Here is a 27,015-nt window from a genome sequence, read left to right on the forward strand (position 1 = left end):
CCTGAAGAGACTCTACATTGCACAAAGGGTCGAAACGCCGTCGACTGTTTATAAAAGCGAACCATTAAAAACCAGCACCTATCATTGTATAAATAAAGTGTGGTTAATACACTATACATTCTCCAATGGTCGTTTTTATTATACATAGGAAACCTTGTACATATGTCACCACTGTTTTAAGGTTCACATTTTTCACTGGGACACCACTCACTACTGTTAATCTATCGTTTCAATATCATGTGTGTATTTTTGTTTCAAAAATTATATAAATAACCGTTGCCATTAGTCCACAGGAGCCATTGTTATCTTTTTTGAAGAGCAACATGGAGAGACCCTGCTGTCTGCCCTGCCCTTTCAAAATTTGACCGCCCCAACTGTTTATGTTTGGGGTCTGATACTCGAAGGCCTGCAGTCATGTTTGTTTTCTGCTTGGTTGCTTTCATGGACAGGTCTATGGCTTATGCCTGGAGTCATGTTTGTTTTCCGCATGATTGTTTTCATGGAGGGGTCTACGATTTCCTAATTTTGAAGGTGCTGTTTAGAGCAGCAACTGGACGATCTTGGAAAATTGCCAGCACTCCTTATTGACAAAATTCCGTTGCAGATTGCAATGCAATTGTGACGTTTTCGGACGTGTTTGTAAATATTTCACACCGAACTTTGTGAAACACATTTCCATATTTTATAGCAGGTTTATTAATAAAGTTTAATGTTTGTTTTTGTGTGTTTAAGTTGGCACACGTATCCAGAATAACTAATTTACTGGGCCTCCATTCTAGTTGCACTAACTTTTAGGGGCGCACAGCTTCTCATGCGCGGTCTGTCACTGGAATCACGTTGCACAGAAAATGTCAGCTTTGTTAATACTTATAAGGTCCCAAAGGTGAGACCGATTGCATTGCAAATGCTTGTTTACATTGTAAACTACTGACGCACGCAAGTCTTTTCAACACAAGACTTTAACACGCATTTGAACAGTCGGTGGTAATGTCTCTCTATGTATTGTATTGTGTCGTATTGTAATTGCATCTGACGAGGCGTCAAAGCGCTTTTTCGCCGAGTAGCACGCTACTCCTAAACCCAAGAAGGATTAGTGGTGAATTAGTATAGTGAAGATATGAAAGTAATTTGAGTGATGGATATGTTAGTCAGTTATTTGGATTGGCAAGGATAGTGGAGGGATAGAAGAGGGAAAATGGTTTGCATTAATATAGCATTTGCTATCCTTGATGGGGTGTTGACGGGCTTTTTCGGCGAGTAGCACCCTACTTCGGACCCAGAAAGGATTAGTGGTGAATTATTATAGTGAAAATATGAAAGTAATTTGATTGGTGGATATGTTAGTCAGTTATTTAGATTCAGAAGGACAGTGGAGGGATAGAGAAGTGAAAAAGGTTTGAATTTATATAGCGCTTGCTACCCCTGATGGGCACTGAAGCCTAATTTGAGTGGTGGATATGTTAGTTATTTAGATTAAGAAGGATAGTGGAGGGAAAGTGAAGGGAAAAAGGGTTGTATTAATATAGTGCTTGCTACCTCTGATGGGAGTTGAAGTGCTTTTTTCGGCGAGTAGCACGCTACTCTGGAACCCATACAGTGTTATTTTTTAAGGTAATTTTTAAGTTATTTTTAAGGGTAATTAAAAAAGGGAGCTTGGGGGATCTCCTCCCAAAAATATAAAAGTATAAAACAGTGCCAAACCTGTAAACAACTAAAGTAATTTGTTAGAAAAATATATATGTTGTTAAACACGAATTAAAAATTAGCGTATAATATTTTTAACAGTAGGTGACAGTGTTAGACTGTGAAACGATTTTTCAGTAACAGTAAGCATGGCAAACGTATGGGTGGTAGAGGATTGCGTGGTGAAGGTGTTTAAAATATGTGTGAATGTAAATGGGTGGTAGTGGTTTGTGTTGTAAAATCAGTGATGTAAAAGATTGCTTGGTGAAGGAAGGTGTGGTTTGAATCCTTAAAATTGCCATCTATCGCCCCAAAACTGGCCACCTCTTCTCAATCACTGGGATGCCTTCTTGACTCTAATCTCAATATTAAATGCCACATCCAAGCTATGGCTAGGTCTGCCAGGTTCCACCCTTCACAAACTCAAGAATCTTAAACACATTCCACCTTTCCAGGATCATAAGGAGGCGGTGAAGGCTATAGTAATCTCCCACCCTTGCAAGGTCTCCTCTCTCCACACTTGCCTACCCAATAATGGACCAGCTGCACTAGGAGCAGTCCTACATACTTTGGGCAGTTTCCCAATGGGCGAACTTTGAACTTTTGGCGTTGTCAATGTGAATGTATTTTAACTGTATGTTGTGAGGTTGCGGATGTGTCATGTGTGCCTGTGTTGAAAAGCTTTGTGTTATTACTTATTACAGCACTGCTAGTAGGCAGAGCTAGGAAGGCTCAGAGATAGGGACCAGCTGAGTGGGAGAGGGGCTTGAACTGAGATAGGAATGAGGGCTGTGACTGCCACAAAGTCAGAGATTAGAAGTACATTTTTTGCAAGTTTTAGGCGGGTGTTTCACTGAAGTGCAAGTCTTGTTCCACGCCAATGTGTTGATTCTAATTGACCCTCTCTGCCTTCCCCCAGCCACGGCAAGAGAACATAGGGCTCAGGCATTAAGAAGCATTAGAGCCCACCGCTAAATTACTCCTGGACTTTCATCACCACTCACAACAAGAAACAGACCATTGTTTGGGCTCAGCTTTTCTACTGTACACCTGCTATTCTTCCTAAAGCACCCATGCTGGAGTGCAAGCCACAACAAAGCTCATGGAGTATATGCAACCTTCATACGTTTCTTCATCTACCTGCTGCTTTGCGTTCTAAAACTTCTTCAACTCCAGGATACCGCTCCCAAACTGTAACAATTTCCTACCCTTCAGTTCATCAAATTAGGTAATCTACTACTCTTGTAGGTACTGCTTGTGTGGTCAATTGTACCTTATATTTACTGCTACACTGTTTATATATGAATTTCTTGACAATGCTGAATCTATGCTCTATGTTCCTAGTGATCCTGTGTTTCTCAGTAAGATATATATATATATGCCACAAGATTCCACTCAAACCTGCGTTCGGGTGGGTGCCTCCGTAACGTGAAAGTGGCATTCAAATGAATATACAAACATATGGGGAACATGTGACAGTCAATTCAGGGTACAATTTTCAGAGGACTGCATAATACCTGGCAAGTACGTGAAGCATGAAATTTGGGGCTTGCTGTCTGTGCCTGTTTCATGGCTTAATGACTTTTTGGGACATTTTCACCTTGATCTTGTGGATTCCATATGTTTAAAACATCTCATGTTCATTTGAAAAGCACCACGTTGCTATGGCGGGAGAAAAAAAGTATCAGGACTAAGATGCTATTAGTCCTCCTTTGGTTGGCACAGTTTACTTTCACTAGTTCTCGTAAGTGCTTCATGCTGTTCTCTTTTGTGTTTTTGACATATACAGGTGCCTTTAAGATGAGGGAGAGCAGTCTGCATAAGTGGATACATTTGACTATCTAGGAATGAGAGTTGACCGCTCACATACATGCAAATACCACATACAGAGGAATGTTAAAGTAATGCTCCATAGATCCTCAGCAGTTGTCAAAATGAATTGACCTACTACTCCTAGATTTATCTTGCTGGCAACTGAGGTTTATCGAGCTAAAGCTCAAAGTGTATATTTACATGGGGCATAAATATTGACAATGTTAAAGAGTTGACACGCAAGGAGAACAATGTTTTGAGGTCTTTATTCAACTTAAATCACAGTACCCCTATTATACTGCTCTTTTTTGACATTGGCCTTAAGAAGATTTCGGATATAGCTAGTCTAACGCCCATCATTCTATGGACTAGACTGTGGTCAACTTCTGAGCTCACTTCATATAGCAAATAATCCGCTGGCTGTGGGTCCTGGGGCTCTTAACCGTCTGTCAAGGTCAGCGATCTATTAATAGGGTGACCAGGAACCCCTTAAAAGTCACCTATTGGGATTATAGCCTAGAACAGTGGCACAGAACAACTAAATGTGATAGTCTTACTGATACGTTTTAGGTCCAAAGGCCGACTTCCTCTTTTGAGCCCTGTTGGAAATGGGGTATCTAAGTGGCAGAGGTATGCACCCTGCCAAAGTAGAGACGCCTACCCAAGTAAGGGTAAGTCAGATATACACTAAAAGATAACCTGTGCTCACCCTCTGGTAGCTTGGCACAGAGAAGTCAGGCTTATCTAAAGAGGCAATGTGTAAAGTATTTGTGCAACACATAGTTCAGGATAACCACGATGGAGCGCAGTCTGGGGACAGGAGTCATGCATGCCTGGTTGATGAACAAAATACCTTGATCCTGGTTGCAACAGTGAGATGTGGGATGCAGAAGAGTGATGCGTCGATGTCAAGCCCAATGTCGAGGTGATGCCTTGATCTTCTCAATGCAGTAATGGCGATGCATCAGTTCTGCAGGTGACGCACCAAGCTGAGATGCATTGCTGCTGAAGTGCAATGCGCTGGGTTTCTCCATGTAGTCGAGGGGATGCGTCGATCCCTCCACACTGCAGCAGCGGCAATGTGTGGTTCCGATTTGTTGGGTTCTAAAGGCAATGCATGTATTCCGAGACCAATGCGCCAAACCTACTCCCACAAAAAGGTCGATGTGACAGTTCTGCTACACGCAGACTGGAGATGCGTCGATTCCTCTGGTACAGGTATCTGGGTCCACTTCCAGTGAACCAGGTAAAGGAGCAGCTGTAGAGACTTTGATAGCCCTGAGTCTCAAGCAACAGAAGGCGAGACAACAAGCCATTTGAGATCACTTTGGTTGCAAGGCAGAGTCCAGCTCTCTCAGCAGGGTCAGAAAGCAGCAGGCAGCACAGCAGAAAAGCAGGTAATCCAGATCAACAATACAGCAGAATGTCAGTCCTTGATGCAGCACAGCAGTTCTTCTGATAGAGTTCAGTTGCAGGACCAGAAGTCTCTGCTTTGGTAGGGTGGGAGCCCCAGTACTTATACCCAGTGGTGCCTTTGAAGCGGGAGTGACTTCAAAGAAGGGCCGTTGAAGTGCACAGAGCCCTTTCTTCCCAGCCTTGTCTCCAGACTATCAGTAGCATGTAATCAGTCCTTTGTGTAAGGACAAGGCACTGCCTATTCTGGTGTGTCAGCCCCTCCTTCCCTTCCTGCTCAGGAAGAGCCTTCAGAATGCAGATGAGTACTCCGAGACACCTAACCTTTCTGTGTCTGTTGCTGTCTAGAGAGAATGCACAAAGTGTAGCTGTCACCCACCCCAGACGAATATCGGAGACAGGCTGCAGGTACACAGAGCTGCAACAGCAGAGAGATGTTCACTTCCTAAAAGTGCTATTTCTAAAGCAGTAATGTTAAATCCAACTTTACCAGTAAACAGAATTTATCATTACCAGTCCAAAGATATACAACATGACACAGCTACTAGTTTCTAATAAGGAATTATAGTTTAAAGGTTTATTACAGAATTCCCAATGCTAATTTATTAGAGGAATAGGCCTCATGGTAGTGAAAAATTATTTTAGATGTTTGTCACTACCAGGAGAAGAAAAACGTAAAAAGTACATGTCCTGTCTTTTACTTACACAGCACCCTGCCCTATGGGCTACCAAGGGCCCACCTTAGGGGTGACATGTTTAACAAAAGAAGGGTTTAAGGATTAGCAAAGGGTTTGAAATGCCAAGTCAAAGTGGCAGTAAAACTGCACACAGAGGCTCTGCAGTGGCAGGCCTGAGACAGGTTTGAAAGGTAACTTGTTTGGGAGGTACAATCAGTGCTGCAGGCCCACTAGTAGCATTTACTTTACAGGCCCTGGGTATATGGTATACCACCTACAAGGGACTTACAAGTAATCTCAATATGTCAGTTGTGTACATACCAATGTTGTCATGTTTAGGGGAGAAACGTGCTTTAGCACTGGTCAGCAGTAGTAAAGTGCTCAGAGTCCTAAGGCCAACAAAAAGATACAGTAAAAAGGGAAGGAAAGCAGGCAAGAAGTTTAAGGTAAGACCACCCTAATGCTGACAAGTCTAACAAACCCTATATGGATGAGATTATTCTACATCAAGTCATACATTTGTAAATTAGATTTAGATTTGGAAAGCTATTTACCAATAGCTTTACCTGCAAATGGAAATTCAGCCAAGACGACCAAAGCTAATGCAAAATAAGCACTGACACAATTGAGAATACAGACCATGTTTTATTATTTTTTCCGATGTACAACATGGCAAGAAAGAAATAGTCTGAACATGGGTTTTAAACATTACCATATTGTACCAAGGGTATTGCAGTCAGACACAGGTTTAGTTATAGTTTTTGGTCTAATTATATTTTTATATGCAGATTGGCTCGTCAGGAAGAGGCAGGTGCTTTTATTTTTAATTAATACAATAATTATTTTTTTGTGTTGTGTCCTTTCTTGGCTGATTTTTCCACATAATTGCCTAGGAATTATTGCGCTCTTTTTTTTTTTTTTACTATTGGCATATTTTTCCTGCTTGCATTTGTATATACTTGGGTATGAACTATGGTATTTATTGGTTTATTGTTGCATTGATTTTCACCCAAAATAATCAATAATAAATTGATATATATATACAAAATTAGTTGTTGCCCTGCCATGCACTGCTTATAACCTCCCATATGACAGTCAATGACAACATTGATCAGATCACTGATGACAACTCTGATGACATCATCCAACCTTTGTAGTTTTCAGCAAGACTCATGGATCAGCCCCACCCTTTTCAAATGAATACATGATCCCTTTGGTCAACATCCTCCATGCAGACTACATCAGCATCCTGACTACACAGATAACATGCAACTCATACTGTAACTCATACTCTCCCTCTCAGACAAACCCCCAACACAAGAAACAAGTTCACTGCCTGCGTGACCAAAGTCGCTAACTGAATGAAAGCCAACTGTCTCAAGCTCAACAAAGAGAAGACAGAAGTAGTGATCTTTGGGAAGAACAGCTCACAATGAGACTCCAACAGGTGGCCGGCCAAACTCAGACCCATACCCAGAACACATGCTAGGAACCTCAGCATAATGGACATGATAGCACAAGTCAGCGCAGTTAATGCATCCGCTTTTCAGACTCTGAAGATGCTGAGGAAGTTCTTCTAATGGCTCCGAAAGCAACAGTAGAAACATTGTGACTCTCGGCCTAGTCTCAAGCAAGTTGGACTATGGGAACACCCTCTACACGAGGATCTCCAAGCAGCTTATTAGAAGACTACAAACCATCCAGTGCTCGGCAGACAGACTCATCCTCAACCACCCACACAGAACTCACATCACACCACTCCTTAGGAAACAACACTGGCTCTCGATACACAAATTGAGCTCCGTTCAGGGCCCCTACTTGCACACATCCCACGCATACATAAAAGCAGATCATTAGGACGGGTATTCTCTTACATCGTTCCTAAAGCATTGAACGACTGCCAACTCCATGTCAGAGCCTCCACCTCTATTCCTGAATTGTGCAAGAAGCTTAAGACCTGACTGCTCAATTAAGCATCCTGCCATAGGCAGGCCTATGCACACACACACTTGCTCACGGGAGATAGTGTGCTTTACAAATACACATAACAAAAAATAGCATGAAAGGTGTTTCGCGTTTGAGAGGTGTACTTTTTTCAGGGTGAAGAAATACGTTGTGCCACTTCACATCAAGAGAAGATGGCCTCAAGAGAACATTATTGGAGCAGACCGATGGAAGCACCCATGTAACCAAACAAACATATGTTTTGATGCAAAGCCTAATCTACTACTGCAACCAGGTTGTGCATCAAAAAACTAATTCCTGCTAGAAGCAGGCACAAACAAGTGTGAACATGTTGACTTCTCCAAGAAACCAGAGACTTGCATGAGTACTGCATACATCCAATGCATCATAACCTTCTGAAGCATTGGAATTTGTATTGGGATGGTATATTTCCAGTACAAACTCAATGTAGATAGTGCACACTCACCTATTTGCCATGGTATGCGGCTGTGCATTGTGCCTTGTGCACCAGATCAAGGGATGGCAACAGCAGCAGTCAAATCTTTGTATATATGGTGCTGCATTGTGTTTTGCACTATGTGTAGTGCAGTGTTGCAAATGCTGACGTTTTGCTGCATTACATAAAATTTAATAAATAATAGAAAAATTGTCCTGTAAATATTTGAGGCAGCTCCTTTCTTCCGGGAATAAATGGAGAAAATCTGATGATGAGTTGACATTCTGAAGGTCTTTCTTATTTATTCACAAATTTAGATGTAAGATGGAATGATATGCTCAACTTTCTCTTGACTAAATGTTGCTGCAGCAGGTGCTTTTGTGTTTTTAATATTTTAGAATATTATTCTGTAACAGAGATTATATTTGTTTGCCCTAGCCAGTCCATAAGATTTAGTCTCAAAACCCATGTTGTATTGTGTGTGTAGTTGAAAAAAAACTAATGTCATACCTATTCTGAAAACCCTCAACCAACCAAATGTCTTTTATCATTTGCAATGATGGGAAATGGTTGAAAATATTTCTTGTCTGAGTACAGACCAGAGGTGGCAGAGCAGGGAGTCACTGATTTGGAGGGTAGATTTTCCAGCAGCCCTGAGGGCTGTAAGAGAACACATCCTCAAGAGGCTAATACCTCTTAAAAAATATTCTTTATTTTTGCTGCAGGGTGCATTGCTTTTCCAGTAAGGGACACTGGACATTGTTGACTCCTACAATAGTGATTAGGTAGGATTGTAGGGAACTCTTGTCATTTCAACAGACCCACCAACTGGTGGTTGTGGTCTTTCTTCATGCACTAGATTTCATCATCTGCATGCATACTAAAAGAACAGAACTAAAGAAACCAGTGAAAGGCAGATCCATGGTTTTCTGTTGTGCCAGGAAAGTTCAATATGTAAGCCATAGCCAGGTGGATCTTCTTAAAGAAAGGCCATGTTAATATCATTAATACGCCAGGTCTGTGAAATCCTTCAGAGTACTTAGAGGGGGGGGCGTGGCTTGCAGCCGACAGCAATGGCCGCAGCCTAGGAGAGCTCCGAGCTCACTAGTCTCTTTCCCCTATAATCCTGCCACTTATCCGCGTCCACGGTGACAAGGACCAGCTGCGCCGGCTATCGGGAGGCTCCAGTGCCGTTCGAGTGCCGTCTAGGAGCTGATGGTGCCACCGCAGGGTCCGCATCGGCGAGGCCGGGGGTGCGGCCTACTCCCCGGGACCGCGACCGGGGACTAGAGTGAACGGGCGCGGCCGAGGAGGTGGCGCACAGCGTTGACCCGCTCCGAGGACCAGGACGCCGCGTAGGACGAGGCAAAGCGGCAGCAGAGCACGGAACGTGGGAGCGCTGACCGACGTGGCCCCGGGCCTCGTGACATTAAGGGCCCTACAGTGCGAGGCCGAACTGTGGGACGGGGCACACGCAGAGGAGTGGCGACGCCCCCCCCCCCCCCCCCCCCCGGCACCGGCGGATAAGGGGCCCTGCTGTCTAGATCTGCGGCCCGGACGTGCCCCGGGTTGGTCGGGACTGAAAGCAGAAAGTGCTGGTGAGCCTGAACTCCCTCGGAACGTGGCCGGGGATCCCATGGCGACGGGGGCGACACTGGTGATCAGATCAAGCGCCTAAACCCCCCCCCCCGCACAGTCCTACCGGGTTGGGGCAGGGACACATAGTGGACACGACGCACCGTGGGCTGCATATGGTGCTCCCTGTCGCGACCTGAGAAGAGTGGGTGCATTCTGGATAACGGCCCCCTGCACGAGCGGAGGCGAGGAGGGGAGGGAAAACCGAAAGGCCGAGCGCTGACCTTTACGGCGCAGTCTGGCAGCGGCGACTACTGACCTGCCCGCTACACCGCGAGACGGAGTAAGCACCATGGGGGGGAAAGGCCAGCGTGGGCCGCAGGCAGGCAAATTGGACAAATATGCCTACCGCAGAGAGAGCTCGCAGACCCCAGAGACTCCCAGGAAGAGTGAGGACACAGCGCAGGCCGGTCAGCCTGGGGAGATTACCCTGCATGATATAATGCGCACGCTGACGCAAATGCAAACAGCGATAGGTACGATCTCCACGGACATTACACTGTTACGAGCAGACGTGTCAAAAATCAACGACAGGCTGAAGGAGGTGGAAGACACGACGGCCACCCTGTCCACGGAGACAACGCTGCTCACAAACAAAGTGAGGTCACTGGAACAGGCGCAGAAACAACTGGAGGCAAAACTGGACGACCAAGAAGGGCGCGCCCGCCGCAATAACATCCGCTTAGTGGGAGTGCCGGAGACCGTGCGCGGTCCGGCGCTGGACTTATTTGTGGAAGACCTCGTCAAGAATAAACTCCAACCTAGAGGTTTGTCGGAGTTTTTCTCAGTGGAAAGGGCGCACAGGGTGCCAGGAGGGCCGCCCAAACCGGGAGCCCCACCACGGCCTATACTAGCAAGAATATTCAACTTCCGCGACCGCGACGCCATTCTGCAGACAGCGCGAGTCGCTCCCCCACTCCGAGTGGAGAATAGCAAAATAGAGATATACCCGGACTACACAGCGCTGGTAACGAAGCAACGCAGAGACTTCCTGGAGGTGAAGAAAGAACTACGGAAGAGAGAACTGAAGTATGCAATGCTCTTCCCCGCGAAGCTCAGGGTGGAGGCGGAGGGCAAAACCTGGTTTTTCATGTCCCCGACGGAGGCCACAGAATGGCTAGAGGGCTGGCGGAAGACAACGGGACGCACTGGAGCGGCGCAGAGACATGGACAGTCCGCGGACAGGGCGGAGGTATCGGACCCATCGCAAAAGGGGGCGGACGGAGGACTATGACACCGCGCCAAGCACGATATGAACGTGGGGCTCGCCGGACAGCGGAAATGGCACGACGACCTCTGTCGCTCCTGGAGGATGGCCGTGGGGGTTGGACCTGGCTGTCTCCCCGGGGCCTCTCGCCGGTGATGGAACAGAGGGCCTACGAAGGCTGGAGACGGCGCCATACTGAAGAAAGCTGAGGGGGAGGCTTGTACGGGCGGAGCCTGAGCCATCTTCACAGCCGTGGACATAATGAAGCTCTGAGGGGGAGACTAAGACTGGGTGCAACTGGCATCTCCCCCCTGGCACGCAAGTACAGAGTACTTAGAGAGACATCAGACCATACCTTCTTTTGGAACATCCTTACTCTTCTTTATTCTCTCTTGAGTGAAGTTTCATAGATTTTTCCATGGAGTCACACAGGGATCAATTATATCCACCAACAAGAGCAGTTGAACTAGCTGCTCTTATAGAAGTGTCTGATATTGAGCCACTTTGGTGCCTCCTGGAATCTATGGAGGAAGAACGGGTTTTAATCAGGAGCCTTATTTTTCTCCTCTAGTATAGCCTCTCAGGGTGTAAGAGAAAATCAATTAGGAAGGTGTGCACAGCAGGCTCTAACCACCTGGAACAGCAACACCAATAGCCTAGTATGAGACATATTAGGTAAGGTCTCAAAAATATGAAGGTTTTATTCTCTGAAGGAACAGTTTCGATGCTGAGCTTCATTATCCCTTGAGTGATCACTTCATGGAAGGTAACTACAGCATACAATGAAGAAACTTCATAAGGTCGTTTTTCGGTGTTCTAGCAGAGTATGAAAGTACTCAAGTTAGTATCCCCAATGATGGTGTCCTTAGTAATTGAAGGAGGCATTTACCTAGGAGGACGATGAATAATATTTTATGGACCTTGCTTGGCTGCCTTTCTAGAGAATAATATTCATTAGTAGTTTCCCTTGAGAACTTTCCATGAATCTAATGAGATTTACAATCACTTACACTATATGTGGTGTTGTTTCCTTTGCTCCTTTCTGAGATGCCCCTATGCTTCAACATGTCATCTTTCTTCCATTTTGAGAGTGGAGTTCTAGCTGGGACAGATAGAGGAAGAAGAGGTATAACCACTGGAGGTGTGCTACTTCCAGGGTAGTTAACAGCTTTGGATGCTGCAGATCTTCTGTAGTTTTAATGGGACGAACCCTTGTGGGTTTGTGATGAACACTTATGACACAAGTGTTCCACCAATGTGAAGTTTTGCATTGCTACTTGCACAATCACTAATGGCAACACACTATTTGTTGTATATTTGCTGAACATTCTGCTTAAATATATTCATGTATCATTTACCTGCATCATATCTTTGAAGGGTGCAATGACTGAGTCATCTACACAGGTGACGATACTTCATATCCGTATATATTTTACTTTTCAGGTCAGATTGCTTACAACACGTCTATACATGGTACAAATCTCACCACTGTGGTTGAGTGACTTTATGATTGGGCACCTATGCAAACTCTTGTCATATGCAGATTAGGTTCATAACGGTCCTGAAGCATTGCCTGGTTCATTTATGACTTTACAATCATCCTTTGTTTTCTAACACATTGTTTGATCTGTGAAGGACCATTTTCTCCTACACCGCCTACAATTGTTTTAGTCATGACAAGAGAGACAACCTTAATAAATGCTTATTAGGTAACTCTTATTCATTTTTATCTTCACACTTTTTCCAATCTACACTCTTAGCACTCTCACTCATGACTCACCATGGCTGGTAACATCTTAAAACGTTGTCCGGCAATGAGCCCACCCGAGGGGCTAATTAGGCATTGCAGCACTGGCCCAACGTGTAGCTGCTAGAAGATGAAGCATGCCACCCAACTGGGTGAGTGAGGGCTCTTGCTTCTGATTCATCAGATTCCTCTGACCTGTCTTTACGATAGGGAATTCTTCCCCTTTTTTGTAACACCATAGGAACTGCACACTCGTTGTTTTAGACGAAACCTTCTCAGCCAGTGGTGATGTAGGCCATAACCATTTCCCGTGTATTGGACACTAGACGTCTGGTAAGGGCTGCTCCATGCCATGGGTGTGGAAAGACATTGAGGTTTTTAACGATGAGTAGGATTTTGTCAGTAAAGAATACCTTGATGTTGAGTAGGTAGCGTCTGATAACCTCAACATCAAATGTCTCAACATTAAGCTTCTTGAGATAAATGTCTTTCAGTTGACTGGGAGAAGTAATTCCCATAGAGTGAGGGAAGGTCTGAGGGCTCCGAGAGTGGATCAGACCTGGCCTTAGCCATGGGAGATTCGGCAGATGCCTTTTTCTCCCTTTGCCTGCTGTAGTTGTGCACCCAAAAAACACTGCCCCATATTGCATTAGGGCACTTCCTCCCAGTATCTTTGTCTTTTATACAAATCTTACACCTCTTTATGGAATGAATATACAGAAGTAAGAAAGCAGTTACAACATGCTCACCCTTCAAAAAATTAACCCTTACAAACGGTTTTCCCTCCTAAGCACACATCAAAATACATTCAAGGAACATTAAAAAAATAAAAAATAAAAATTATGTTTTCATTAAACAAAATAGTCTAAGAAGAATGCTGCTGTGTTCTGGGATACTCTTCAGTGCCCCAGAGAAAATTAATGCAACAGACACACAATTGATGGACGGATTGCAGAACAAATCAAAACATTCACTCCCAGTTAAAAGATCTGGGTTAAATCCATCATTCTTTTGCTCACCATGCCACCCCAGTTTAGAACTGGCCATATGCAAATCAGTCTCCACCCTGTGCCTCATGGGAACAATCCAGCCCGAACTGCCAAGCCAGGTCCTCTCTGGACCGGAAACAAGCATCCTAGGGCCGGCTTCGGGGTTTCACCCCTCTTCAGCGAGGATAGCTTGAATCCAGTGGCACAGTGAGCCCTGGACCCAAGTCTGGGCATACCCGGTGCACTTAGGGCAAGAACGCAAAAGACATGCAATTGATGGACGGAATGCAGAACAAATGAAAACATTCACCTCCAATCAAAAGATCTGGGTTAAATCCATCATTATTTCGCTCACCATGTCACCCCAGGTTAGGACTGGTCATATGCTAATCAGTCTTAACCCTGTGCCTCATGGGAACAGTCCAGGAGCCTGAACTGGCACGCCAGGTCCTCCCTGGACCGGAAACAAGCATCCTAGGACCGGTTTAGGGGTTTCACCCCTCTTCAGCCAGGATAGCTTGAATCCAGTGGCACAGTGAGCCCAGGAGCCACGTCTGGGCATACCCGGTGCACTTAGGGCGAGAACGCATAAGACACACACAATTGATAGACAGAGGAAATGAACAGCCTAACGGACACTTGTGGGGACAATGGGGCAGTGAACTGACGGGAATTAAAAGGAAGTAGTGTCAGTTTTAAATTCCTTTTATAGCCTGTGGCAGCAACTTTTTGTTTTCTCAGTTTTAAAACATTTTAAAACAGTAGTACATCAGTAAAATATAGTTTATAAGTGATTTGGCTTATTTGGTGTATTTTAAAATTAGTCATACAAAAGAAGATAAAAAGGTTTTGTTAAATTAAAAATGTACTACAGAAAGTGTTGTGGGCAACCTGCCTGTGATGGAGAGATATTCTGCTGTTTATGGATGTCGGACATAATTCCTTGAAGAAGTTACAAAGAGTTCACATTCTCTGGCCAGATATAGCTATATTCTACATGTTCAAATATCAGTACCACTGCACATGCTACAGAGGTTTTATTTACAAGTACAGACTTCAGACAGGTTGAAACATCCTTACAGGCTTCAGATATTAGTAGTGATGAAAAAGTTTCACCAATAGAAATGAAGGAAGGTCTCAAACGAGTCATGGAATGACAGCTGTCCAAGTAACTACATGTGTTCTGATTGTCAGCACGCAGCTGAACTGGCATAAAGCAAACGTTTAGGGTCCCTGCTCACATTTTTAAGGAAGATACATTTCATTACAGGTTAGTTTTACCAATTTGTGAAGCAAAACAGAAGGTATTCAACATGAGCATTCACATGATCCCCTTGAGGCCTTTATCAAACTTTACAACAGAAAGGAACGTGCAAAGGCCGCCAATATGCACGTTTCTGGCAAACACCCATTTGGGAAGTTTAAAGCATGAGCATCCATGGAGAGATAAAAGAAAAGTTGTCTAGATAAAATACAGAAGGCTTGGTGACGTCATAGTACTGTACTTGAGGGATGGAAGGGATCAGTGCCTGCACTTGTTCTTGTGCACTTAAACTTTTCATAAAATGCAGAATTAACAAATATATTTAGGCCTTAAAAAGAAACGGTGGACCTGATGTACGAAATTTCCATTCGCAAAAAGTGGTCACTAATTGCGAACCATCATTTTACGAATCCTACGACAGGATTGCAAAATTTGGGACCGCAAAATAGCTTTGTGCATCAGCCCCTGTACGAGCTCAATTACATTTATGAGTATTCACTGAACAAGCAAGAAGATGGCCCAAATATTATTCTCACTTAACTGATACTTTTTTACATATACAATAAATCAAACTTCGGACAACTTCTCACTCATTGTTATACTTTAGCACAGGGATCTCCAACCTTTTGTGTAATAAGAGCTACTAATGTTCAATGAAAATACTCCCGAGCTATTGACGTTATTTGAGATGTAATAGTAACTATATGAGACAAGATTACATTAGTGGCCACTATAAGCAAGATTGCCAGCATCAATACATCAGACATGGTTGCCAGCGGTAATGTAACAAATGCATTGTCAATGTTGAATGCCGCCGCGTGGATCATCTATAAAAGCTATAGCTGCAACGTCCCTAGCACCAAGTTGATAATGCTAGTAATAGTCTCCCCAAAACGGTTTGATTTTATGTCTAAAATATCAGCTTTAAATATATTTTAAAAAGAAACCCATTTTTCTCCAAACATCAGTTCATTAATTATGAAAATACTCCCAATTTCATCTTGAATACACTCTTTTCAACTTTCCTATAGATATATTAATCCAATCAAGCAAACAATTTTAATTTAGTTCACTGGGCTGCATAAAGGAGAACTACTTACAGGTAACCTGAGAGCTATCAGTAGCTTACGAGCTACTCGTTGGAGAAGCCTGCTTTAGCATCTATGCTAATAACCCAACGGTTCCTCTTGGACTAGAAACAAGAAGCAACGATCTTCTTAATTAAATTCGTGATAGTGGAAAGGTATACATTCCATACTTACCTTTATCACCAGATGAATTTTCATGTTAATGGAGTTATAGTCAGTTTCTTCGTCCTTCCACAAGGTCATAAATGTGTTGACTTCCTGCGGTATGGTGGGGTCAGGGCATCCATCACACTGCATGTAACGCTCCCACTAGAAAGAGAAAAAAAGCTGGTCCCTGTATTGTAATTCTGAATTCTTAAATGATCAAAACACAATATGCCATTAAAAATAAAATAGTGCTGAGAGTGGCCATGCATGCTTAGTTTTTTCATTAGTGTTTTAGATTACATATAGGAAAGCGAGGGAGAGCATACAGGGACCACGTAGCAGAGACATCCTGATAGAGTAGAGTTTTGTTCAAAATTGACCCCATGCATCAGACTTCTGAGACTGAGGCAGTGCTTAATTTGTAAAAAAAGAAACAAGTGCCAGGGCCCTCGTCAAGAGGCAACTGCAGCTTGCAACACCTATTGCCTCTGCCAGCGCTGCCAATGACAGTACCAACACAACTACTAACCATCACTCTCATGAAAGTGTAACAATTCAAGACTATTCCATGCCGCCAATACTATAAGAATGGTCTGGGCGGCAGGTAGTAGTCATTTTTACTGTATATTGAACAAATAAACAAATGTTTTTGTCCTCATGTCTAAATTAGATATACAGCATCACCATGTGGCAGACTGTCATAAGTCCTGGTGTTGACAATTAAGTGCTGGTGCCGAGCACCAGAAACCACCGGCTCAAATTAAGCACGAGACTGAGGCTACCCTTCAAAGCGACTGAAATAAAAAGACATAATACAAAAGCTTTCAAAAAGCATTCAAAGGGAAATGGCAATAATATTTTTGGTAATTTGGTTTCAAGTGAGAGAACTAGACAGGAAATAGTAGTGAAGCGTAGAGAGGTTGGACAGAGCCCCCCTGTAGAAAGTGAGGCACACACAATCACATTTTCCAGAGGGGAACAGATATGGGGCAGGTAGAGCATGTAGAAATGACACAGGTCATTAATAGGTGTTAAATAACGATTTACATGTCGAAAAGCACTGAGTAATGGGGTGCAGAGGTAGGGTTGTTGCCTGCAAGCAACAAGAGGAGACTGGGAGAAATAGATGAGTTCATGGACTACTCGAATGTGTAAAGAGGGAGGTGGCATATAGAAGAGAGTAAACAAGGGCTGTCTTCCAAGCACTGAATTACAATTGATTTCAGTTGATAAGATAATATGAGATTTATCCTTATGTATTACAATTCAGACTCATATGAAAATGTTCATATGAATTAATATTACCTTTCAATAACGAAACTGAGACTACAGTATTCTAGAGCTCAGAAACCAAGCATTTTGTATAGAATAAAATTATAATACTTTTACAAATAAAATAACGTACTTTAGCATTTGCTCTTATTCCACTTTGCCATTTCTCTGCAGCAGAAAATTTCTCCTCCGAAAGCAGCCGCAGTTCTGCCAATTCTTCTTCTCTGTGCTCTAGTTCCTGTTTCGAACAAATAACGCCATGAAGATTACTCGCAGTATGGTGAACTTAGTCTGCAAGCACAATGACTGAATACAGTGATCAGACATTGCTACGATTACAAGGGGTGTGGTAAATGTTCCAGTGCTTCCGGCAGGTATTGTACAACACCAGTTGGGCTTAATATCCTCCACTTCTTCGTCTTTCTGTGCCCTGGACCTAAATATAGTTTTTCTTTACTGTTTTTTTTCTTCTATGATCTGGCCTCTAAAGCGATGGTTATAGTGTTTCAGGTTTAATTTGAGCTCTTACATCATTTCCCCCAACTGGAAAGGGCCGAGCATGAATACCGAGTTCCATCGCCCAGCACAGGTAAAGTTTATTCACTTTACAAGCAAGGCTTCTTTTTACTGATTTCCAAACATTAGTACAGTAGCAAAGCAAAAGTTGGTAACAAGAACATTTAAAAGAGCACTTACAGAACTTTGCTATAAGGAGAAAGGTAAAGGAAAGTGGGAGTAGGGAAATGAGTAGGGAATATAGGCTCCAATACTTTTTGTGAATGTATTTGATTTCTGCAACTAATCAAGTAATAGCATTAAATGAAGTTATTCTTGCTTCCTCTGGGCTCTGAATAACAAGCACTGCTCCTGATAAGTGCAGAATAGGGCTTTCTATCACAGACAACAGTCCCCATGGCACTGGCAAACAAAGCAGCTCTTCATTTTGAATTCGGATCCAAGCTTATTATCCGCTTGGTGAAGGAGGGCAACCATTGACAAAGTGCTACTGAGGGAACATATCATCTCTCTGCTACATTGGTGTGCAGCTCCGCCTTGCATTGAAGAGAAATATTGAAACAACTTTCTGATCAAGGGCACCAGTACTTTCAGTCAAAGCAGACCATTCTGCTCTCTTAAAGGGGTGCACTTTGGACGCCCTTCAACCTCGGGCTCCGGGTTCTAGGGTTCAGTGCAGTAAATAGGGAGAAAACTCAGTGATCTTTCATCATTGTTGGATTCAATGGGTGAAAAAACAAAAATAGAACCTGCACAGGAAGAAGAGCAAAGGGCAGGGCAGCATGCTCCCCAGAGCCACACAGGGGAATATCTGTCTTCTCCCAACAGTGATACAATTCGTTGTTCGCATGGACCAATGGTTATAGTACGCATATGTGGGTACAAAGGATGAATTTTGATAGCTTGAGTAGCTCAAAAGCAATGGTTTTTTTTGAGTGATAAGAAATATGCCAGGAGATGTTATTCTATATGGCAAAAGTAGTAATCCGCCACCAATTATTTAGGTTTGCTTGCTCAAGATACAACCTGAAAGGGAATTGTTTACATATTTTTAACAAAATTGCTTGCATTTCTCAGAAGCACAAGCATACATTTGGAATACTAACTAAGGAAAAGTTGTTTGAACATCAATCAAGGAATTTTAAGTGTGCTAAGGTCTCAAGGCGCTGGGAGGGTGGGTCACAGTTCCGTTCAACTGAAAAGCCAGGTCTTGAGAACCTTCCTGAAGGTGTTCAGGGACAGGATGTCTGATGTCGATCGGGAGCTCGTTCCAGGTCTTGGCTGTGATGTGGGAGAAGGATCTTCCCCCCTGCCTTGGCTCTGTGGGCACGTGGGGTTTTGGCGAGAACGAGGTGGGCGGATCGGATGTTCCTTTATGGGTGTGGAGGGAGGGTGATTCTGTTGTTGAAGTATTGGGGTCCGGTGTTGTGTTGGCATTTGTAGGTGTGGATGAGTATCTTGAAGGTGACTCTTTTCTCGACGGAGAGCCAATGGAGCTTTCGTAGGTGTTGGCTGATGTGCTCGTGTCGAGGGATGCCGAGGAGCAGTCTGGCGGCGGTATTTTGAATCGTCTGGAGCTTGCGGAGTAGAGACTTGTTTATGCCGGCGTAGAGGGTGTTTCCATAGTCCAGCCTGCTGGTGATGAGTATGTGGGTGACTATCATTCTGAACTCGAGGGGAATCCACTTGAAGGTCTTGCGGAGTATGCAGAGGTTGTTGAAGCAGCTGGAGGTGACGGCCATGACCTGACGGTTCATGGAGAGGGAGGAGTCGAGTATGATGCTGAGGTTTCTAGCATGGTCTGTGGGGGCAGGGGGGTGCCGAAGGGGGTGGGCCACCAGGTGTTGTTCCATGCAGATGGGGTGGTTCCGAGGATAAGGACTTCTGTCTTCTCCAAGTTAAGCTTTAGGGGGGGTGTTGCTCATCCAGGTTGCAAAGTCCAGCATTCCTGCCTAGAAGTTGAGTCTGGTGGTGGCGGAGTACTTGGTGAGGGAGAGGATGAGCTGGGTGTCATCCGCATAGGATACAATGTTGAGGCAGTGCTGGCGGACGATGGCGGCGAGGGGGGCCATGTAGATGTTGAAGAGGGTTGGGCTGAGCGATGATCCTTGTGGGACTCCGCAGCTGATTTCCATGGGCTTGGAGGGGAAGGGTGGCAGTCTGATCCTTTGGCTTCTGCGGGTGAGGAATGACCGGATCCAGTCGAGGGTGGCTCCTTGTATGCCGGCGTTGTGTAGTCTGGGTGTGAGAGTGCGGTGGAAGATGGTGTCGAATGCAGCTGACAGGTCAAGTAGAATCAGGGCTGCGGTGTGGCCTTGGTCTAGGAGGGTGCGGATGTCATCTGTGACGGCGAGTAGGGCGGTCTCGGTGCTGTGGTTGCTGCGGAATCCAGACTGGCAGGGGTCGAGGATGGCGTTGTCTTCGATGAACCTTGTTAGTTCGACATTGACGGTTTTCTCTGTGACTTTCTCCGCAAAGAGGAGGAGGGAGATGGGTCGGTAGTTCTTCAGGTCCGTCGGGTCTGCTTAGGGCTTCTTGAGCAGGGGCCTGACTTCTGCGCTTTTCCAGTCGCTGGGGAAGGTGCTGGTCACGAAAGTGGTGTTGATGGTGCGTTGTAGTTCAGGTGCGATGGTGGTGGCCGCTCTGTGGTAGATGTGTGGTGGGCAGGGGTCTGTGGGAATGCCTTTCATGCTTGAGGTTTTTTCTTCAGTTGTGATCGGTGTTCAGGAGGATATGATGGGGTGGCTGGTGTTGCTGGCGGTCGGGGTGGCTGCGGGGTCGGGCGTATGGTCTTTGAAATTGTCATAGAGGTTTTTGATCTTCAGGTGGAAGTAGGATCCAAGCTTGTCGCAGAGGTCCTGAGAGGGAGTGATGCCGCGTCATCGCTGCAGGGTTTGGTGAAATCCTGGATGATGCTGAAAAGCTCCTTGGAGTTGCTCAAGTTCGCGAGGATTTTGTTGTGGATGAAGGTCCTTTTGGTGGTTCTGATGTGTTGGTGGTATTTTGTCATGGCGTCCTTGTAGGTGGTGTAGTTTTCCGGTGTCTTGCTGTTTCTCCAGTTCTGCTCGAGGCGTCTGCTGGTGAGTCTTGCATCCTGGAGGTCGGTGGTAAACTAGGCGGCTTTCCTGGGGCGCTGTTTGTCGGGCTTGCGCAGCGGGCGAGCTTGTCTGCACAGGAGGAGATCCATGTGTGGAGTTTCCTGGCTGCGCGGTTGGCGTCGGTTGCAGTGGTGGGGGTTGAGGGTGGAGTTGAGTTGCTCCTCAGTGACTCTGCACCAGTTTCTTCGCGGGGAGCAGAGAGGGTTTGGGTGGCTTAGGTTTGTAGACATCCAGAGTTTTCAATGAGCCTGTAGAAGAAATTGTCTGATATTGTATTGTATTGTATTGCAATTATATAGTATTTACTCTCCCTGATGTGTTGTTGAGTGATTATGATATTGCTTATTGTTAATTTTAGGATTAGTCTTTTCATTCCAGTTTCTCTGAACCAGATTTAATTATTATGAGTTAGGTGTGATCATTAGTGGGGCGATATACGAGTTCATACAGATGGGTGGTGGGGTTCGATGAGTTTGAGGACATTAGGTATTGGTAGGTTGTAGAGGTATGACTTTCAAAGAAAGAAAGATTGAGATGTTTAATATGAGTTGGGACACTTTTCAGAATTACAACACGAAACAGATTAAGGTAAACATGCATGTGACTTTGGGAAGGTTGTGCTCAGAGAGAAGAGGCATGCAGAAAATAGGAGAGATGATAATCAGAAAATATCAACACATATCAGTGAAAGACTATAGTCACAGTGAATATGGTACACAGTTGATTGAGAAATATTAATCCAACGACCACAGGAAAACAAGAGATTCAATGGTAAGATGGTTACGTGAGATGAGTGCTTGCTACTAATACAAGAATGTGTGTGAGTGTTTGAGCCACAAGTCACATGTTTAGGCTGTGCAAAACTGCCTTTCATTTTTCTGTGCTTGAGAAAGTGACCACCATTAAATTGGGTAACTGCTTCTGTTATGTACAGTGCTGAGAAAAACAAGCAAAATCTGCAATATTAAGTGTTATATATTCCATGCTGTTATTATTATCATCATTATTACATATGCTGCTGATATTAAAAACGAGACATTGCTGCCAAAACATACTCCCGCCAGTAGTGGCAATTCATATATTACCAGTGCCCTCTCATTATGAAACGTACTAAAAATAAATAAGACACTATAATGTCATCTAAAAAGGCACTTTTGGTATTAAAATCTGACTTTTATGTATGAACTATAATATTTCACATATCCTATGAGAGGGCACTGGTAATATATGAATTTTACTATATTGTACGTAACCATTATATATTTACCACTAGCTGATAGTTTGTTAGCCAGTTAAACTTTATAGTTCCGTCATTCAACAACATGGTTTCTATTTTAGATAGCATTGCCAAAGTCAATAGGTCTGCTTTCAAGAGGTGATGTATGCAGAATCAGACATTTGTGACAAATGTTGTGGTGGTGGTAATGGTGGTGGTGTGAAGGGGTGGTAATGGTTGTGGTGGTGATGCTAACGTTAGAAGAGATTTTGATGGTAATGGTAATGAGTCGGTGGTATTAATGGTGGTGATAACAGTAGTAATGATGCCAGTAGTGATAACAGTAGTAAAGTTAGTGTTAGTAATGTCTTGTTCTCGAGTCCTACAAAACATTAAGAAACCTAGGGGCACATGTATCAAAGTACAGTTTTGCTATTCCTTAATAGCGATTTTTTGCTATTTACATAAAACAAGAGGTGCACCACAGACAATTGGCAGACAAGGGAGTCCTTTGTCATTGATGAATTTTCTTCAAAGGTCATACCTTATAAACATTTTATTATTCAAATTATATAATAATTTCAAAAGACATGAGCAAAACAGTTCGTATGACTTTACAAAACAGACCAGCCGACGCGTTTCGTCCTGAGACAGGACTTCTTCAGGGCTGTCAAACAATAAACAAAAAGATATGTACATATAAATAACATACATGTAAAAGACATATACATATTATAAAAATACTTATACACAAATATCGACACCATAAGAGCAATGACAAGACAGGACGACATTGTTTCCTAATAGTTAGAAACACTGATTTCAATTATGAGGTACATTTAAATCTGATAGTCATTTTGTTTCCACCTACAGAATTAATTTTGGGCATTTCAAACAATGTATCACATTACAATCTCATCAAAGTACTACCACATTTACAGGACCAGACCAAAGAGATATACCTTTATTTTTAAACTAACAAACTCGAGACAGATAAAAACAAACACAAGTAGGTGACAGAGATACCAATAGACAGAAACCAACGGAAGGAACAAAGTGAGGGGAAACTAACCTACCACTAGAATCGTATCGTCAGATATAGAGGGACGAGTCCTCATGAATTTCTTCTAGTTCTTGAGTTGAATATAGTTGGGAGCAAATTGTCATTTAATAAAATCTAAAATAGAAAAAAAGGGGGGAGGGGGGGCAAAGAAAGAGAGTAGAACACCTAGGGTCAATCATGATACTTAGGAAAATGGAAAAAATCTCTCTTTCCTTTAGAGTCAAACTGAATGCTACCTTGCCTTTTAATATATTCCACTTAAGGATTGAAAAATTAACGAGGATTTGACCTGACTTTTTTGGCGCTTTCTTGTGAGTTATATTTGGTTTCTCTGGTACATACCAGTGACTGATCTAATTGCTGTCTTGATTTTTTCCATTTTCCTAAGTATCATGATTGACCCTAGGTGTTCTACTCTCTTTCTTTGCCCCCCTCCCCCCTTTTTTTCTATTTTAGATTTTATTAAATGACAATTTGCTCCCAACTATATTCAACTCAAGAACTAGAAGAAATTCATGAGGACTCGTCCCTCTATATCTGACGATACGATTCTAGTGGTAGGTTAGTTTTCCCTCACTTTGTTCCTTCCGTTGGTTTCTGTCTATTGGTATCTCTGTCACCTACTTGTGTTTGTTTTTATCTGTCTCGAGTTTGTTAGTTTAAAAATAAAGGTATATCTCTTTGGTCTGGTCCTGTAAATGTGGTAGTACTTTGATGAGATTGTAATGTGATACATTCTTTGAAATGCCCAAAATTAATTCTGTAGGTGGAAACAAAATGACTATCAGATTTAAATGTACCTCATAATTGAAATCAGTGTTTCTAACTATTAGGAAACAATGTCGTCCTGTCTTGTCATTGCTCTTATGGCTGTATAAGTATTTTTATAATATGTATATGTCTTTTACATGTATGTTATTTATATGTACATATCTTTTTGTTTATTGTTTGACAGCCCTGACGAAGTCCTGTCTCAGGACGAAACGCGTCGGCTGGTCTGTTTTGTAAAGTCATACGAACTGTTTTGCTCATGTCTTTTGAAATTATTATATAATTTGAATAATAAAATGTTTATAAGGTATGACCTTTGAAGAAAATTCATCAATGACAAAGGACTCCCTTGTCTGCCAATTGTCTGTGGTGCACCTCTTGTTTTATGTAAATACACTTGGATTCCTAAGGGAATAGGCATTTCAACAGTGGGTGCCACTGAGTGTGCACACGTTTCTCCCTCACATACAGGGTCATTACAGATAGAGTGATAGAAGGTTAGGTGCTGGTCAAGTGAAGGTTCCACTGTTAGTTCTTCTTTCTCAAAGCGATTTTTTGCTAATCGCTATTAAGGACTCGCAAACTGCTATGTAGGTAGGATTCGCATTTAAAATAGCGATTCCTACACATTCCTCATTTGCGACTCGCAAATTGTGAGTCGCAAATAAGGAATTGCTTCCCATTCATTTCTATGGTCCAAAGGCCCATTAGAATGAATGGGAATTGCGTGCGCAATTAGCAAGTACCCAATAGGTACTCGCTAATTGCGCACGCAATTTCTAGGGTGCAAGGGTGGACACCCTGTTGCACCCCTGAAATGTGCATGTGTACACATGTGGTGCACATACATGCCCTAAGAGCATGTATGTGTGCCAAGCATAGAAGTGCATTTTTCTAGGAAATCGCAAATTACCACCAACTTGAAGTTGGTGGTATTTTGTGATTTCTTAAGGCAATATCGCAATTTGCGATGCCTACTAGCATAGCACTTAGGGAATTGTAAATTGCGATTCTCTAAATGCATGCACAAAATAGGGAATCACAATTTTTGAGATTCCTTAATTTGCAAGTAGGTTTTTGCCTACCTATATTGCAGATAGCTAAATTGCGATCGCAAACGCTGAAATTCTGCGAATTTCAGCGTTTGCGATCGCAATTTAGCTGGATACATCTTGCCCCTACTGCATTAACAAAAAACAAAAGGATTGCTTTCTGTATACTCTGAATGTGTGATGATTGAGTGTATTTTTTCAGAGGTAATGCAAGCACTCCATAGAAAATGGAATGATACACAAAATAACCAATAGCTTACAGTGATAGACTAATACTCCTCTGAGTGAAGCCAACACCCACAATACACTTATTTTAAAGAATCGGTAACAGTGCATCTTGCAGACAGCTGAGTTGTCAAGCTAGAACCAAAAAGCTGTGTATTGGGAAATGGCTTGGAATGTGAAGATGGTGGTTACAGGCCTGTACAAAAACGGCACCATGTCTCCACCCTGAAGGTACCTAACAAGGGTGGTATGGGGGAGAGGAGGTGCTCCCTTGAGCAATATACCTCCTGGGTGTCTACAGATGGTAAAGGAATTTAGGATATGCAAAAGGTTGAAGCGAGGCCCCCTCTGAGCAGACAGCAATGCGCTGATTCACAATGGAGATGGAGCTCAGAGGACAACTGCTGGTGTGTGTGTGGAAGTAATAGTCTGAAGGTGCCCCTGGAAATTCGCCTGCACTGCAAAAGCTATGAGACAGAGCACTGGACTGGACATGGAGGCTGGGAGCACCAAACAGGGGCCTACAAAGACCAACAAAGACAATCTAATAAGGTTGCCTGCCAAGAAAGGAAATGAAGATAACACTGCAGTGAGAAAGAGCAGACTTTAAAATAAGAAATAAAGTTGTCCATACCACTAAATCAAAGGCTTTCTCCGCATCTAATAATAGGATCAAAGCAGAGATTTTTTTTGCCTGAAAATAGTCTAGGGCCTCAGTAAGAAAATGTGTATTGGTAGCTAATTGCCGTCCGGCCACAAAGCCATTTTGATCCAAATGAATAAGATCCTTTGAAATAAAATTAAAACGTATTGATAATAATTTAGTAAGGATCTTATAATCAGTATTCAATAACGTAATAGGCCTATATGAGTTAGGGTCTTTAGGATCTTTACCTTTTTTCGGTAAGCTGACAACTGTACCCACCCCAAAAGAGTCTGGAACTTGCCCGCCCACTAACATATAATTAACTAATTGTAATAGTAAATCAGAAAAAGCACTAAAAAAAACCTTGAAAAATTCAGCAGGGAGGCCATCCGGACCACAGGCCTTGCCAATTGGTAAATTCTTAACTACTAATGCTAGTTCTGACTTAGAGAATAAATGCATCATTGCACCACTGTCTGCCTGAGATAAAGAGGGCATATCATATCTAGCTAAGAAATTTAAGAGCCTAGAATGATCTATCTTGTGATGTTGGCTATAAAACTGTTTATAATGGGACAACATTATAGTGCCTATTACATCCGACTGTGATGTTTCTATCTGAGTAGCAGGGCATTTCAAAGTATTAATCCGATTGGCAGCGGCATGCTCTTTAGCCTGCCACGCAAGAAGTTTACCAGAGAAATGACTTTCCTCATAAATCCTCTGAGATTGTGTCAGAAATTGCTGTTCACTCTGTTTAAAAAAAAGCGTACTGAGTTCACGTTTGGCCTCATTTAATTTATTTTGCACGACATTAGAAAAATTAGATTGTTGAAGCAGAGTAAGCATACGAATTTTTTGATAGAGTGCAGTTCTAACTTGTTTAATAGAGCGCCATTCGTCTGCATCTTTACTGATTATGATACCACGAATAAAGGCTTTTAATGAGTCCCAAATAATGTGAAGCGGAGCTGTATCTGAATTACGAGCGATAAACTCAACAATCTCCGATTTTAAAAAGGAAACCCAGCTACTATCTTGTAGATATACTTTATTAAATATCTATCTCTTAGGGGGCCTAATTTCTTTCCCT

General features: G+C 43.1%; 1 protein-coding gene across 3 annotated transcripts in view; it reads right to left on the bottom strand.

Moving 5' to 3' along the window:
• The window catches only part of DNAI7 (dynein axonemal intermediate chain 7), a 543,004-nt gene that overhangs the window by 392,525 nt on the left and 123,464 nt on the right, over positions 1-27,015 (bottom strand). For 2 of the 3 annotated variants that reach the window (XM_085652765.1, XM_085652766.1), the window contains exons 4-5: positions 17,469-17,573; positions 16,091-16,225 (exon numbers count right to left, since the gene is read on the bottom strand). In XM_085652765.1, coding sequence (XP_085508891.1) covers positions 16,091-16,225; positions 17,469-17,573 — 240 coding nt within the window. The remainder of the gene's footprint in view (positions 1-16,090; positions 16,226-17,468; positions 17,574-27,015) is intronic. The other variant, XM_085652767.1, reaches the window with a different exon arrangement.

Source organism: Triturus cristatus, chromosome 4_1, assembly GCF_964204655.1.
Source record: "Triturus cristatus chromosome 4_1, aTriCri1.1, whole genome shotgun sequence".
Classification (NCBI taxonomy): Eukaryota; Metazoa; Chordata; class Amphibia; order Caudata; family Salamandridae; genus Triturus; species Triturus cristatus.